Source organism: Condylostylus longicornis, unplaced genomic scaffold, assembly GCF_029603195.1.
Source record: "Condylostylus longicornis isolate FDR11 unplaced genomic scaffold, ASM2960319v2 ptg000038l, whole genome shotgun sequence".
Taxonomy (NCBI): Eukaryota; Metazoa; Arthropoda; class Insecta; order Diptera; family Dolichopodidae; genus Condylostylus; species Condylostylus longicornis.
The window spans coordinates 9,062,232-9,077,030 of NW_026578007.1; the positions used below are offsets into that span (position 1 = coordinate 9,062,232).

Here is a 14,799-nt window from a genome sequence, read left to right on the forward strand (position 1 = left end):
AGAAATGACGGCTTTAAGCTTAAAACAGTAGCATATAATATATACTATTTGAAATAAAAAAAATTACAACATTATATTAAAAACACACTTTGTAAAATAAATTATTTTAATTTAAAATATTATTTATTTAATATAATGTTCTTATATATAAAAAATATTAATTTTTATTTAATTTGTTTATTCATTTAACAAAATATTTATAAACCGCGCTATAAATATTATTAAAAAGATCTTTACATACAATACAACATACATGATTTTCCATAAACTCACAAAAAAATATTAAGAAAAAAATATAAAATAAAGAAAAATGTTTTTAAAATTATAATATCAAATTTTAAATATTTATAAATACATATGTATATTGCTATTAACAAGAGAAAGTCTAATAGACATACAAAATGAAAAATATATTTATTATATAATAATAACGATATTTAATATATATAAATATATATATGTGTATGTATTTGCATTAGCAAGAGTTTGATAATATCCTTGCTTCTTTTTACTAATTTTTAAATAAACTATTTTTGGTTGAAATGTTAATTCAACACTACCGATTTAACGTGAAATTGACTTTATAATTGCATCACTGCAAACTAATCTGTAATTTCCTCTATATTCAGTATAAATTGCCGAATCAGTCAATTTAAAATTTCGCCTGAATTTTGATAGATACTCAGCATATATACTCACACTTGTAATTAAAATATATTCAAAAACATAGATGTATTTGAAAAAAAAAAATGGAAGATTTGAGTAAAAGTTAGTAAATTCAATAAAGTAAATTTATTTCTAACTAGAATTAATAAAAAAGAAGTCCGGCTTTGAAATTTTCCGCAATAAAAATTGTGTTGCATTACCCTATAACGGAAATTTTACTGGTTGATATCCAATATTTTTATTTCAAATTTTCAAGTCCAAGTATTTTTTCGAATATATATACATATTTAAGGGAAATTTACACATAATATGCGTATTAATTCATAAATAATAGATTTCAATCCCTGTACTAAACTAAAGGCAGATTTTATGATCAATATAAGTTAAATAAAAATTGTTATCCAATTCAAAACAATATGTTCAATGTACTTACACTCAAATAAACATATATAGAAATATATATAATATAATATATCGCAGTTTGTTATGTAGTTCTAGTAAATTATGAGAAAAAGAAAAAAATTATTAAAAAAAATTAAATAAAAAATATCATTCCGTTGATTCAAATAAGAAAAAATAATTATGCGTACAACTTTATACTTGAAATATAAATATAATAACATTTTTTTGTAAATAATCAATTAAAAATTAATAATGATAATAATATATAATTACTTACACCAATATATTACTATGCATTTACAAATTAGGCATTATTTAAATTTCATTGAATGCATATAAATCGAAATTTATAAGAGTACGAATGTACACATATAAAAACAAAATGTTTAATATTTAATAAATATTAAAAAAATATATAAAAATAATTTGAAAATTAAATAAATATAAACTAGTCTTGTCCAAATACGATAAATGCTATTTGTGTAAAATTACCTAACGCAAAAAAAATTAAAAAATATAAGAAAAAATAAAAAAAAAATAAAGTATTTTAAAACTCTCAAAATAATATTTTTCTAAATATTAAGATTTTTAGATAATTTTTCAATATTACATTATTAGTCATTTACATTATGCAAACGTTTTCTTTTCTCTTAAAATTTATATAGAAATATTTAAAAATTAAAAAAAAAAATAATAAATTAATATAAATAAATTGAATAAGTGATTTTTTTTTCGTTTTTTTACCCGTCGTCAAAGAAAAAGAAAAATAGTTAAATAAATTCTATTTGATTTTCGTCGTTCGTTAAAAACGTCTATGTAGAAAAAAAAATAAATGAAAAAAAAAAAACAAAATTAAACTATGTATAAAATTTAAAAAATTGAAAAATATAATAAATTAGAAAGAAAATAAATAAAATATAGTTAGTTGTTAAAATAAAAGAAAAAGAGTTTTTCATTTTCCATTTTAGTTTTAAATTGGTAAATAAGAAAATTCTAAATGCTTTCCAACTATACCAGATTAACGATATACAACTGCTAATTTGCCTACAAAATCAGCTTGAACATGCAAGAATAAAGAAGGTCCTCAAATTTTTCAAAATTAGCTACAGAAAATTAATTCAATAAAGAAATCACAAACATTTATTTTTATATAAAAACAAAAAGAGAATTTATATTTACTTACCCTGAAACTGCACTAATTAAATTAAACACTTAACACTTTTCAAAAAAAATGAATTATTTATTAAATAAAACTGTTTTCAACGGAGAATCTATTAAGTTCTAGATTTAACTTTAATTTGACTTATTCATCAATACAATTTCAAAAAAATTTGATTAAAATTTTGAAAAGAATTTGATTAATTAAAATCAAATATATTTTAAATTGATGTCAGAAAAAATGTCAGACGAAGCTGTAATCTAATTTTTTAACACAAATACTGAATAACAGATGGCGCCCCAAACAGAAAAAAGTATGTACATGTTTTTTAGCAACTCTTATTATGTTTACACTTTATTATTATTATATACATATAAATATTAATATTTTTTTCTTCAAAAAAGGAAATATAAAAAAAATAAAAAAATCTAACAATAATATCATTTACAAATATATATATATATATATATATATATATATATATATATATATATATATGTATATATGTATATATATATATAAATGTATGTATATATATATATAAACAAATATAAAGAAAGTTTTTTCCATTAAATCAGGCTAAAGTTACAATCAAATTTATATATCTAAGATTTAATCCAATAAGCATTGATACATCATGTTCATTTTATATCTTTATGTCAAAGTGTTGCGACGAACAGTTTCATATATTTACATCGAGAGATTGAAAAACAAATAAAAAATTTATTTTACGTCTTCTTGTTTTTAAAAATTTGACAAAAATCACATAATGGTCGAATAATTTTCTATTTTTTCTAGAAACTTCAATTACATATGAGATTCATATTGAACCTGATATGTAACATTCGTCTTAAAAAAAATATAAATATTGACTTGATGTGAAATTAAAAATGACAAATAAAAATGGAATTATAGCCATATTTATAGCGACATTTAAATGACGAGTTACACATAAAAGCATCGCATTATCATTTACTTTCTTTTTTTTTTCCGTTTGCAATTTTCCAAGAATCACCACAAGAGTTCTTATATTGTCAAAAATGTAGACATTAAATGTCACTATGAGACAGCTTTCCAAATACGCAACCCTGTAAAAGTTCTTTTTTCCGGTTGTCAAACAGGTAAAGAGCAATTTTTTATACTTTCTTTGAAAAATATTTGAAAATATCTATAGCATCGATATTAAATAGAGAAATATTTACATTTTTAGGAGCTACAATCTTTAAATATTTTAAAATGGCAGATGTAGATGTGTAAGTTATTTCAGCATGTAAATATAATAACCTTTTCATGTTACATATTTGATTGTAGAGATGTTCCCTCGGCAGCACCAGTCGTTGGTAGTTCTATGGACATAAATTTAGCTTTACAAGAAGTTTTAAAGCAATCATTAAGGGTTGATGGACTTGTTCATGGAATTCATCAAGCCTGTAAAGCTCTTGATAAGTAAGTCAAATACACCCTCATATTTGTTTATTTACATGCATAAAAAAGAAAACTAATATCAACATTACCTAATAAAACACGAATAATCTGTTAAATTATGACAAAAAACTAAATATTTACATCGTGAAGAACTGTTGGTTAAAAAGTAAACAAGTTCACGGTTCATTCAAAAAAAAAACACCGGGCTGTTAGTAACAATTAAAATTCTAACCAATTTCAATTTTCAACTTTCGTTAAATATCAGCTTTCCAAATCCTACATGCTTATTCATATTGACAAATTATTTTTAAAGCGATTAAAGCTTATTAAATAAATTTTTTAAAATTTTTTTTTAGGAGACAAGCTGTTTTATGTATATTGGCTGAATCATTTGAAGAACCATTGTACAAAAAACTTATAACAGCTCTATGCAATGAGCATAGAATTCCATTAATTCGTGTAGATTCACACAAAAAGCTAGGCGAATGGTCTGGTTTATGTAAAATCGACAAAGAAGGTAAACCACGTAAAGTTTGCGGCTGTTCTGTAGTTGTAATTAAAGATTACGGTGAAGAAACTCCAGCATTGGATGTTGTTAAAGAACACCTTAGGCAGTCAAGCTAAGAAAATCATTTTTAAATAAAAGAATAAAACATGTGAAACAAATTTTTTTATTTATAAGCAATTATATAAAGTAAGTGAACAAAGCATTTTCAGCAATTTAATAAAAAGCTTATTTTACTGCCACTTTTTGTTGAGTTAAACAAATACTTTTATGTGCCGACCAATGTTCAACCTGACATTCTCTATAAAAAAACAAAAGTAAAATGAAATTAAAATGTATTTTATAAAGCCAAAAATGAAAAAAACAATTTTATAATTGAAAAATATAATTTAATGTTTATTACCTTGAGCAATAAAATGCCGTGAGACAATTTGCACATTTTTTTTCAGCTTTTTTCTTACAATTTTGGCATTTACCTTTTTCAGCTGGAAGTGTTTCCTTGTTTTTATTTTGAATATCTTCAATTTTAGCAAGCAGCTCTGTATTATATGCCATATTCAATCTTTTAGCCAATTCAAATATTTCATCTCGTTTGTTTAGAAATATTTTCTCTGCCTGACCAGCAGCAATTTGAGTAAAACCACCAGCCTGTTCGACTTTTTTATAAATTTTGCTTTGAATTTGAGGAATTTCCTCTAGAATGAGATTTAGTTTATTTTTGTTAGAAGTTACGTTTTTACTTATTTGCAAAGTGGCTAAGTGATGTTTCAATTCAGCTAATGGTGGCAACTGATCGACAATGGTTTCATTCAAAAGCCCCTGACACTTTAAATAATAAAAAAAAAAATAAATTGAAATTCACTAATGTTTCCAACTCAAAGATTTTTTACCTTTCCTAAATGTCTTTGCCTAAAATCGTTAATTTCATATGATGACATTAAATTTTGATTAAATAAAAGTTGACGTAAACAAAACCAAGATTGGGCTTCCAGTTTTTCGACTTTTAAGAGATCATCACTATCTACCAATTTCCATTTTTCTTCTAAAATGTGGAAGAAATTAAATACAAGTTTACAAAAAAATTAATTCATGTAAGAGGTCATGATTTTGAACCTGAAAACTTTTCAAATCCTTTATTAGTTTTTCTCAGCCAAGGCCTTAAATGTAGTACATCACTCAAAAGGCACGGAATATCATGAACAAATATCATACGAGATCCAACACTCAACGGTAAAACATTTAGTTTATCAGCAAGATAATTTAGTATGGATATACACCGTAATCCTATCTTATACAATAAATCTCTTTTTTGACGCTCCATTTCAGTTAGAATTGATTCATCAATACTGACTTCCGTCGAATTTTCATGATGTCCCATACTTTAAAAAAAAATTAATGTTTTGTAAAGTATACTATTGTCAAAATTTAAATATTTATGAACTAAACTTAAAAAGCCGTTGCTGATCAACTTGCAATTAAAAAGGGTGTTATAATTGCAATTTAAAAGGGTTCATGTATATTTACTTTTAATAATATCGTTATAACAAACATACACACATTCATATATGTGTCTATAAAACCGAAAACAATATGAATGGATGGCCTGTCATTGCCTTCATGCACTACTTCTGTACTATAATAAAACCGGAAAAGGCTCCGTGTTGCTCGAGAAGAACCTTGACAGAGGTAGTTTCAAATTAAATACGTTCTCTAAATTCTCTAAAAATTGTCTTGACCATATTTTTTAATACAAATCTTTGCCCTGCTTACGTAGGTATTACCGTGAATAACTATTTGTCTTTTAACGTTTTCCATCGGGTCAGTGACCTATCATAAAGTTAAGTTCACATTATAAGTAGTTTGCTCGAACAAAAAAATTATATAGGATAGACGCTGCTATAGGATAGAAAAAATCTATTTGGTACCATTTATCACCGAACTTTGACTTCAAGGGCTTTTTCCAAATATTTTGCAAACTAATGCATTTATCAGTACTGAATCATGTATGTAAATAAAAGTATGTACATATGTATATAATGCAAAATTGTAAAAAATTAAGCTCACATCTACAACATGTATACAGTTAAGTTTTGTACTTATTCCCAATCAAGTCAGTTAATTCTTATATGTATATTCAGAATCAAATTAGTCATGTAAAACAAACAGCCGGCGGGCCGATAACGATTTCTTCAATGAATAGTTTACGGGCTACCAGTACTTTTTAAAATCTTATAAAAAACAAACAAAATACATATGGTATTTAATTATTAATTATTTTCAAGTAAAATCAATTTTATTATTTTAATTATGTTAAATATGTTAATAAGTACATAACCTTAACTTATTTCAGTTAAGTACATTCATAAACTAGTTGCAGAAAACGCTTTAAATTTTCATATCAATATCAATAATTTTTAATTTGAATAGAGTTGAAATAGGGATAACGTAAGAGAACGCGCGTTATATAGCTACACATTATAGAAATTAGCAAACCCAGGCGAAACTACATCATTTTATCTCAGGCACACATTAACGATGATGCAAAATAATGAACAATAAAGAACAATATTTGCTTATTCATTCAATTATGCCTAATAGTGCTATTTTATACTACATATGCATGTACATACATATGTATGTATATTTAAATTAGATTTTTTTTTGATGATATTAGAGTTATAGAAATGTATTTAATGAAAACAATCAAATATCATACAGGTTTACATGCTTTGTGTAATTTATTACCCTATTATAACATATGACTATAATTATGTATTTTAAAATAAAATGTATAAGTACGTAATATAACGTATGAACCTAATAAGTACATTATGTAAGTTAGTACGTATAGATTGAAAAATATGTATATTATTTATTTATTTATATACATATATTAGTTTTATGACTTATGTACATAATGTATAATATACAGAGTGATATAAATTAATTAGTAAACAAATAAATAAACCAGTTTCTGAAAACCGGAATTAATTTTAATTAAGAAGTTGTTTTTTTTTCTATTAAAAATTTTAATTGCATATATTTTCATTTTGCAAACGAAGCTTATAAATTGTTTGAATGTTTATGGTTGAAAAAAATACAAAATTTATTCTACAAAATGTATAATATATGTACTTATCACCAATGAATACTTTAAGCTAATAGCCTTAAGGTGTTCGTTAAGTAAACATAAGTACATAGGCATTATGTGAGTATGTTATATGTTTTCTAAGGCAAATTCGAGTGAAATTGAAATCAATTGAATATTAAAATAACATTGACATGGCAGAAATAATCAAAAGATTTCTATTACCTCTCTGTTATTACCAAAATTTGATTCTAATACTAAATTTTACTTTTTGTATTTAAGAATATAATAAATGAAAATTAAATATTTATGTACATGTAGGTTTGTATATACCTACATAATAACTACATAAATTGTTAAAAAAAGCATTTAAATTGGAAATAATTATTTATGTACATAAACTTATGTACATAAACATATGTACATTTATCCAAATATGGCTAAACATATAAATAATGAAATGTTGGTATTCAATTATGTAAATTGTAATTTTATATATAATATGATTACATATTTTATTGTATATAATTATTTATCTACATATATATTTTATATACATAGTGTATATAAATAACGTTCCTATTGAAACAAAAAATATGTAGGGTCAACAACTGCTCTGTTACCTTAGTAGCAAATATTTTAAGTAATGAATGAGAAAATCAAAAGCACGATAAAAAAAAATAAACAAGTTGCTGTCATCCATCCAATTCAATTCCAAAGCTATTTCAGTCAAAATTTCATTGAATTCGTAATCATTGTTAGTTGTTTTTGCAACATTGAAGCAACACAAAGCATTTTATTTTGTATTCTATATTTTTTATACTTCGGGTTTTATAAAAAAAAAAAGTAAAAAAAAGGAAAGTGATGAATTCGGTGTGTAGAAAGTAATTTTAATGTAAAAATCCTACCTCGACTTAAAATTTATAGTGTTAATTTTAATTAGAAAACCACCTGTTGTAGTAAATCTTTCGTGTAAATATTGAAATTTACTTAGCTAATGACGAATAAGGAAAAAATTGTCGATAAAACAAAATTGAAAACGATATTAAAAACATTCCAGACAAAATTTAATAAATTACGCAAGAATAAATCAATGATGGCTGGAGAAATTTTATATATAAATAATGGTAAAAAGGATACAAAACCTATACAAAAAAATAAGATGTCATTATGGAGAAATATTTTACAAATAATTTACAGAATATCTCTGTTATTGGTTAGAAATATTTTACAATTATATTATGGAAAAGGTAAAATAATGCCACCAATAAAAGATTTAACATTATTAGAATCGGCTACGTCATTAGCTCATAAAATACGAACAAAGAAACTTAAAAGCGTTGATGTTGTAAAATCTTTTATTGATAGAATAAATGAAATAAATCCGATATTAAATTGTGTTGTTGATCAACGATACGAAGAGGCTCTAAAGGAGGCTGCTATGGCAGACGAATTAATTGAATCTGGTAAATTAACTGAGGATGAATTATTAAAGCAGAAACCATTTTTAGGTGTACCAATATCAACTAAAGATTGTATACAAGTAAAAAATATGATACATACAGCTGGATTATGGAAAAGACGTAATGTACGTGCCGTAGAAGATGCAAAAGCTATAGCATCAATGAGACAAGCTGGTGCTATACCATTTGCATTAACAAATATTTCAGAAGTTTGCATGTGGTGGGAAAGTTTTAATACAATTCATGGCCGTACAAATAACCCATATGATACAAGTCGAATTGTTGGTGGCTCAAGCGGTGGTGAAGGTTGTATTCAAGGAGCAGCAGCTTCACCATTTGGTATTGGTTCAGATATCGGTGGTTCAATACGTATGCCAGCATTTTTTAATGGTGTATTTGGACATAAACCAACAAAATTTATTGTACCAAATCATGGACAATTTCCAGCACCATTTAGTGAAGAGCAAGATTCATTTTTAGGAATAGGACCAATATGTCGTTTTGCAATTGATCTTAAACCAGTACTTAAAATTATCGCAGGTCCAAAAGCTGATATTTTAAAATTAGATGAACCAGTTAATTTAAGTGAAATAAGATATTTTTATCAAGAAGATGATGGTGGTGGATTTTTAGTTCAACCAGTTGAAAGGGATTTACGTGAGTGCCTTCATAAAGTTATAAAACATTTAGAGCAATCTGTTACTAAAAAACAACCACCACAACGTGTACAATTTGAAAAATTTAAACAATCTGCAGCTATTTGGTTTGCAAATATGAAGGATTCATCGGGAAAAGGTTTTGACCATCAATTAGCTAATTTAGATGGTGAAATAAATCCATATACAGAATTATTTAAATGGTTCTTTGGAAGCTCAAATCATACATTAGTTGGCCTTTTGACAGCGATTATTGAAAAAGGTCAAACACAACATGGAACTGATAAGCATTTATATCTTGTTTCAAAAAGAGATGAATTATTATTAGAAATAAAAGATTTATTAGGTGATGATGGTGTATTAATATATCCAACACATCCAACTGTTGCACCATATCATACAGAACCAATTGCAAGAACATTGAATTTCTCATATACGGCAATAATTAATTGTTTAGGTTTACCAGCAACTGCTATACCATTAGGTTTAAATAGTGAAGGTTTACCATTAGGTTTACAGGTTATTGCTAATCATAATCAAGATCGTTTATGTTTAGCTGTTGCATTAGAATTAGAACGTGCATTTGGTGGTTGGACAGCTCCAACAATAAATGTTTAACAAATATATATACATACATACCTACGATTTACACAAAAAATATATACATATATATATATTTTATAAATTAATTCCATTATCGAATTTTTCGGATTATAACACGACTTTATATACATACATACATATATATATTTTTATGTAGATATTTTTATGTATTTAAACTAATTATATTTTTGCAATCGAACAAATAAATTTAGAGATATATATACATATATATAGTATAGGTATATATACTTATTGATATTGTTATATATAATATAATAATAATGTGTAATTATAACTCATTTTTATTTTATTTTTTTATTAATTTTTTTATCATTAATATTCTTTTGTAATAAATAAGCAGTCTATTTACAAGTACATACTTATAATGTAATCTATAATATGTTTGTAATATTATAATACGTTTTCTATGTAAATTTCTATGTTATATTTGTGAATTTATATGGTAAAAAAAAATAATTGGAATCTTTTAACGTTTATATAACAAAATTGTTTTCGTTTGAATTAATCAAGTATTTTTAGATAAGCATTTTTTCTTACAAATTTTATTTTTATACACATATATACATATTATTATTATTATTATTTATATATTTAGTTTTATAATAGTTGAGATGTTATTAAATCCCAAAAACGCTATAGTTTTTCATACATATTTTATTATAAATGTTTTGTATTAATATATGTATATGTTTTCTTGAAATTATATATTTTCGTATACGTAAAATATTAAAAGTAAATTTATTAAGAAAAAATGCATTGTATATGTTTTATTTTTAGAATTGAATAAATTTGAAAATTATATAGAACGATAAACTTGGTGAAAGCTCCAATAACATAATAAACAAAAAATAATTAAAAATATTAAAGTGAAAATTTTACTTGTGTATGTACATATCTATCTAATTACCTACAAAAAATTTAAAAATAAAAGTTTACAATTTAAGAACTTGTATAAATTATAATGTACTTGAAAAAAAAATAATGTAATAGCATACATACATACGTACCTCACCAAACCAATAAGTTGTGATATACCTAAAGCGCAATAATCTGTTAAATCAAGAGCTGTTTCACCTAAAGATTCACATCCATTTTGATGATAAAGTGCAACTTCTAATAAAGAAATTAACGATGCTTCATGAAATAGAATTGAATATAGCAAAAAACTTGCTGGTGGATTTGGATCAATATCTAATAATTTTGGTAGAATTTTTGTTTTCCAAATCATTATCAGAAAAGCTTCGTGTACTAACATCTTTAGTTTTCCATGTATAATCAAGTACTTATATTTCAAAAAAAAAAAATGCGTTGAATCAATTTAAATAAAGTAAAATAAATCCATATGTATTTATATATATATATATATATATATGTGCAATCTTGAATTTGCAAACCTCTTTAATTGATTCCTCACGATATTGGTTAGCCTCTAAAGCAGCTTGTTGACTTAGTTTAATAATTATTTCATGATTATCAATCCATTTATTTGAACCAATATCTTCTATATGAAATTCTCTAATACTTTGAATAAAATATTCAGCTTCTTCTGGAAAAACAAATTCTATTGGTACTGAAGACTTATTTGAATCTTCACTTTTTGTTTCCGATTTTTCTATTTCAGACATTGTTTACTTTATAAGAGTTAATTTCTCTTTTAAAACTTAAAAATTAAAAAAATTAAATAGTTTTTTTTTCAATTGCATTTATTGATTAAACAAAAATTGGATTTATTTTGAGAAATTAAATCCAAAAGTGACGTTTTAAATAAATGTGCTCCATGGTAACATTAATTTTTGTTTTTTTAAATATTCTAAAACAAGGTATGTAGGTATATAAATATAACAATTATGTCATAAGAGTACATAAAATGAAATCACTTAAATATTGCTATTATGCTTTTGTATACCATTTGTTACATTTGTATGTATTTATAATTTCATATTATATAATTTCCTTATTTAAACAATATTTCTTTAAAAAATACCTTTGTTTTTAAATTAAATGAATTTAATATTCTTACAAATCAAAGTACGTAAATATTATTGTTATTATTATTATTAACTTTGGGAATATAATGATGCAATTGCAGGATCTTCTGTTTCATATATGATTAAAACATCACGAAATTTATCTAATAGTTGTAAAAGTTGGGAACGTCTCAAATTTTCAAAATACATTATTTCTTCCAAATGATGATCCCCCTTAAAGTAACCCGCTTGCCAAAGTTTTACCATAAGTGATAAATCATCTATATTGGAAGCGGCTGGTATCCTTCTTACAGCTGATCTATCTGGTTCTTGAAAAGCATTCAACAATTCTTTAATTTTTTCTTCATCATCAATCGAATCTATACTGTCGCAGTTTTCCGTACTAAATGACATACTAAAATTTTTTTTTGTTGAAATTTTACTTAGTTCTAATATAGATCAAGGAATATAAATAGTTTTACCTAAAATTGGATTTATGGCTTGAAGATGGTTGCACAGCTATATTATCAGAAACTGTTGAATCACCTACAGAAAAGTGTTCATCTGTAATAGATCTTCGACTTGTATTTGGAGGAACTGGCAAAGGTTGACTTGAAAGACTCATTAAAGACCCAGCATTTCTAAAAATATTGATATATTTTAAAACAATTTCGAAAATTTTACAATTAATAATTTTTACAACTCGTCCTCTATTGGGGTTAAGCTTCGGTTATCTTCAGCAAGTTCATCTGAAGGTCCAAGATCATATTCAGCGCCAGAAATTTCTTCACATTCGCCATGATCATTTGGCATAAATTGTACGTAAGTATGTAACTGCATCAATAAATGATTTTGAAGCATCCACAATACCATTTGTGCTAAAATACCTTGCCTTGCTGGTTGTTGCAATGGTGTCGTAAGATGACCAATTGAAGTAGGTAGAGAAAAATCACTTATTACTTCGAAAAGAGACATCCCCGGGAATCTTGCAGAAAATTTTTCAACTAAAGGTGAATTTGTATATAGAGGCGCATCAGGGGCTATTACATAAACATTTGTTTCGCACAATGGATAAATAATCGTAGCTTTCGCCCAATAAACTAAGTGCCCAACTAATTGATACACATTTTCAATAGAAAGTTCTGCGTCGGCAGCCATTAATTGTAAACTCTTAAATGGGTTGTATACTTCTATAAGTTGTAGAAGGAGCCTTGCTCCAGTTGGTGGAACACAATCTAGAAGTTCAGCAAATTCTACCAATAAAAGCATGCCATGGTAAGGCTTTAAAGATTGAAGGCACCTAAAATAAATCAATGCAAATAAGTTTTTGTAACGAAAATATTTAAAAATCATATATAAACCTGTCAATAGTTTCTGGCTCTACGATAACACCCTTTTTATGAAATTGATGAGCCTTTTGTGGAAGACAAAAACTTAATATAACGTATTGATTAATAGTAATATTTAGTAGGCCATTTGTGCATAAATCTTGATAAACTGTTTTTAAACATTGTGCTAAGGTTGACCTTTCAAGAACTAAATCAAAAGACGAAACATTTTCTGTGTTCGATGTTACTTCATTTGTGATTTCCTCATGTTCTTGTGTTGCTGCCACTTCGTCGTGAGTTTTCACCATTAAATTCATTTCATCTGATAGATACCCAACGCGATTCTCTTCGTAATTCAACGCATAACCTAATTTTTTACTTAATTCATAATAACATTTTACAATCGAATAACTTGCTTGAGCGTATAAAGCAAAAACGATATTGATTAATATATGTGATGTTGAAGTTTGACCTTGTCGTTCGTCTTGTTGTTTATTGTTTGCTTGCATCAAGGCAGGATGCCCTACAAATCGCACATCATTCACTTTTAACTCAAATTTTTTGTTACATAGTTCTTGCTTTACAGCGAATAATGTTGACAAAACTTCATCAGAAAAACCAGTTAATTGCCCTTTAATTATGTTTGATGTCTGAGAAGAAGAGCTTTGAAGAACATCATCAGATAATTGCATAGAATAAGGATTTTGTCTTTTTGTTTCTTTATTTATTGTGGGTGCTTCCATTCGGTATGGGTATCGAAAAAGTAGTCGATCACCTTTACTATCCGATTTCACCAATATTATACTTAAAGGATTCACTTCCATCTTGTTTTATAAATAAATTTAAAAATATAATGAAATTGTTGTCATTGCAGAGATAACAAAACAAAGCATAACTGATTAATAAAATAAATATGTATGTATATTAAAATGAAAACACAAACACATGACTTTGACATTTTTTTTTAGAAAACATGCATTGCGGCGAATTCAGATATTTTAACCTTAACGTACAACTTAAGTTTTATGCTATTTAGTATCAACGAAAAACAATAATTTAAATTAATACTAAAAGTACTTTCACTGTTTCGGGTTCTTCAGTCTCTTTTCTTTTCAATTTTGTATGATGATTGACATAACGTTGAGAAGAAGAACTTTCTTATAAATACTACCCGAACAAAATCATCCCGCATGAGTTGTATGCATTTCCTAAGCGCGATTTATTGTAGGATTGTACGTTCCGGAATCGTTTTATTTTCATTTGAGAATAGAAATTTTTTATATATTTTTTAAATGTATTTTGAATCGGAAAACTGTGGTTGAAAATAAGGTTCAGAATCAAATCCTGGCCGTGGCAAAGAAATTATGTAAAAAGGATATGTAATTTATGCTAATAATTGCAAACCGACAAAAATTATTTTTAGTTTTTGTTTACTACCATGTGAAATCAACTCGAAATCTTAAAACCATGATGCCAATTATGAATGTGTACTGAGTTTTGATCTTTTCCTGTAATA

General features: G+C 25.4%; 4 protein-coding genes across 4 annotated transcripts; 2 read left to right on the forward strand and 2 right to left on the reverse strand.

Moving 5' to 3' along the window:
- The first annotated feature begins 3,342 nt into the window (after nt 1-3,342).
- LOC129609106 (40S ribosomal protein S12) lies at nt 3,343-4,399 on the forward strand. Its single transcript, XM_055520984.1, has 3 exons — nt 3,343-3,480; nt 3,539-3,673; nt 4,009-4,399. Exons 1-3 carry the CDS (start codon nt 3,464-3,466, stop codon nt 4,274-4,276), a joined length of 420 nt encoding a protein of 139 aa, XP_055376959.1. The 5' UTR covers nt 3,343-3,463; the 3' UTR covers nt 4,277-4,399.
- LOC129609267 (zinc finger MYND domain-containing protein 10 homolog) lies at nt 4,367-11,613 on the reverse strand. Its single transcript, XM_055521202.1, has 6 exons — nt 11,383-11,613; nt 10,996-11,270; nt 5,271-5,536; nt 5,048-5,199; nt 4,561-4,982; nt 4,367-4,458 (listed from the first exon to the last, which is right to left on the reverse strand). Exons 1-6 carry the CDS (start codon nt 11,611-11,613, stop codon nt 4,386-4,388), a joined length of 1,419 nt encoding a protein of 472 aa, XP_055377177.1. The 3' UTR covers nt 4,367-4,385.
- LOC129609105 (fatty-acid amide hydrolase 2-A) lies at nt 7,996-11,127 on the forward strand. The gene has a single exon (XM_055520983.1). It carries the CDS (start codon nt 8,243-8,245, stop codon nt 9,980-9,982), a length of 1,740 nt encoding a protein of 579 aa, XP_055376958.1. The 5' UTR covers nt 7,996-8,242; the 3' UTR covers nt 9,983-11,127.
- A 184-nt stretch (nt 11,614-11,797) lies between the features above and the next one.
- LOC129609116 (GATOR complex protein NPRL3) lies at nt 11,798-14,182 on the reverse strand. The gene is made up of 4 exons (XM_055520996.1): nt 13,317-14,182; nt 12,656-13,255; nt 12,438-12,596; nt 11,798-12,370 (listed from the first exon to the last, which is right to left on the reverse strand). Exons 1-4 carry the CDS (start codon nt 14,105-14,107, stop codon nt 12,046-12,048), a joined length of 1,875 nt encoding a protein of 624 aa, XP_055376971.1. The 5' UTR covers nt 14,108-14,182; the 3' UTR covers nt 11,798-12,045.
- Nucleotides 14,183-14,799: the final 617 nt, after the last annotated feature.

Excerpts from the sequence above, each read along its gene's own strand:
- LOC129609105 (XM_055520983.1), top strand. The coding sequence starts at position 8,243 with ATGACGAATAAGGAAAAAATTGTCGATAAAACAAAATTGAAAACGATA.
- LOC129609267 (XM_055521202.1), bottom strand. The coding sequence starts at position 11,613 with ATGTCTGAAATAGAAAAATCGGAAACAAAAAGTGAAGATTCAAATAAG. Across the intron at positions 5,537-10,995 it reads CAACTTATTGGTTTGGTGAG|TATGGGACATCATGAAAATT; the intron begins GTACGTATGTAT and ends TTTTTTTTAAAG. Across the intron at positions 5,200-5,270 it reads AGGATTTGAAAAGTTTTCAG|AAGAAAAATGGAAATTGGTA; the intron begins GTTCAAAATCAT and ends TCCACATTTTAG.
- LOC129609116 (XM_055520996.1), bottom strand. The coding sequence starts at position 14,107 with ATGGAAGTGAATCCTTTAAGTATAATATTGGTGAAATCGGATAGTAAA. Across the intron at positions 13,256-13,316 it reads GAGCCAGAAACTATTGACAG|GTGCCTTCAATCTTTAAAGC; the intron begins GTTTATATATGA and ends GATTTATTTTAG. Across the intron at positions 12,371-12,437 it reads AGCCATAAATCCAATTTTAG|TATGTCATTTAGTACGGAAA; the intron begins GTAAAACTATTT and ends AAAAAATTTTAG.
- LOC129609106 (XM_055520984.1), top strand. Across the intron at positions 3,674-4,008 it reads GCCTGTAAAGCTCTTGATAA|GAGACAAGCTGTTTTATGTA; the intron begins GTAAGTCAAATA and ends ATTTTTTTTTAG.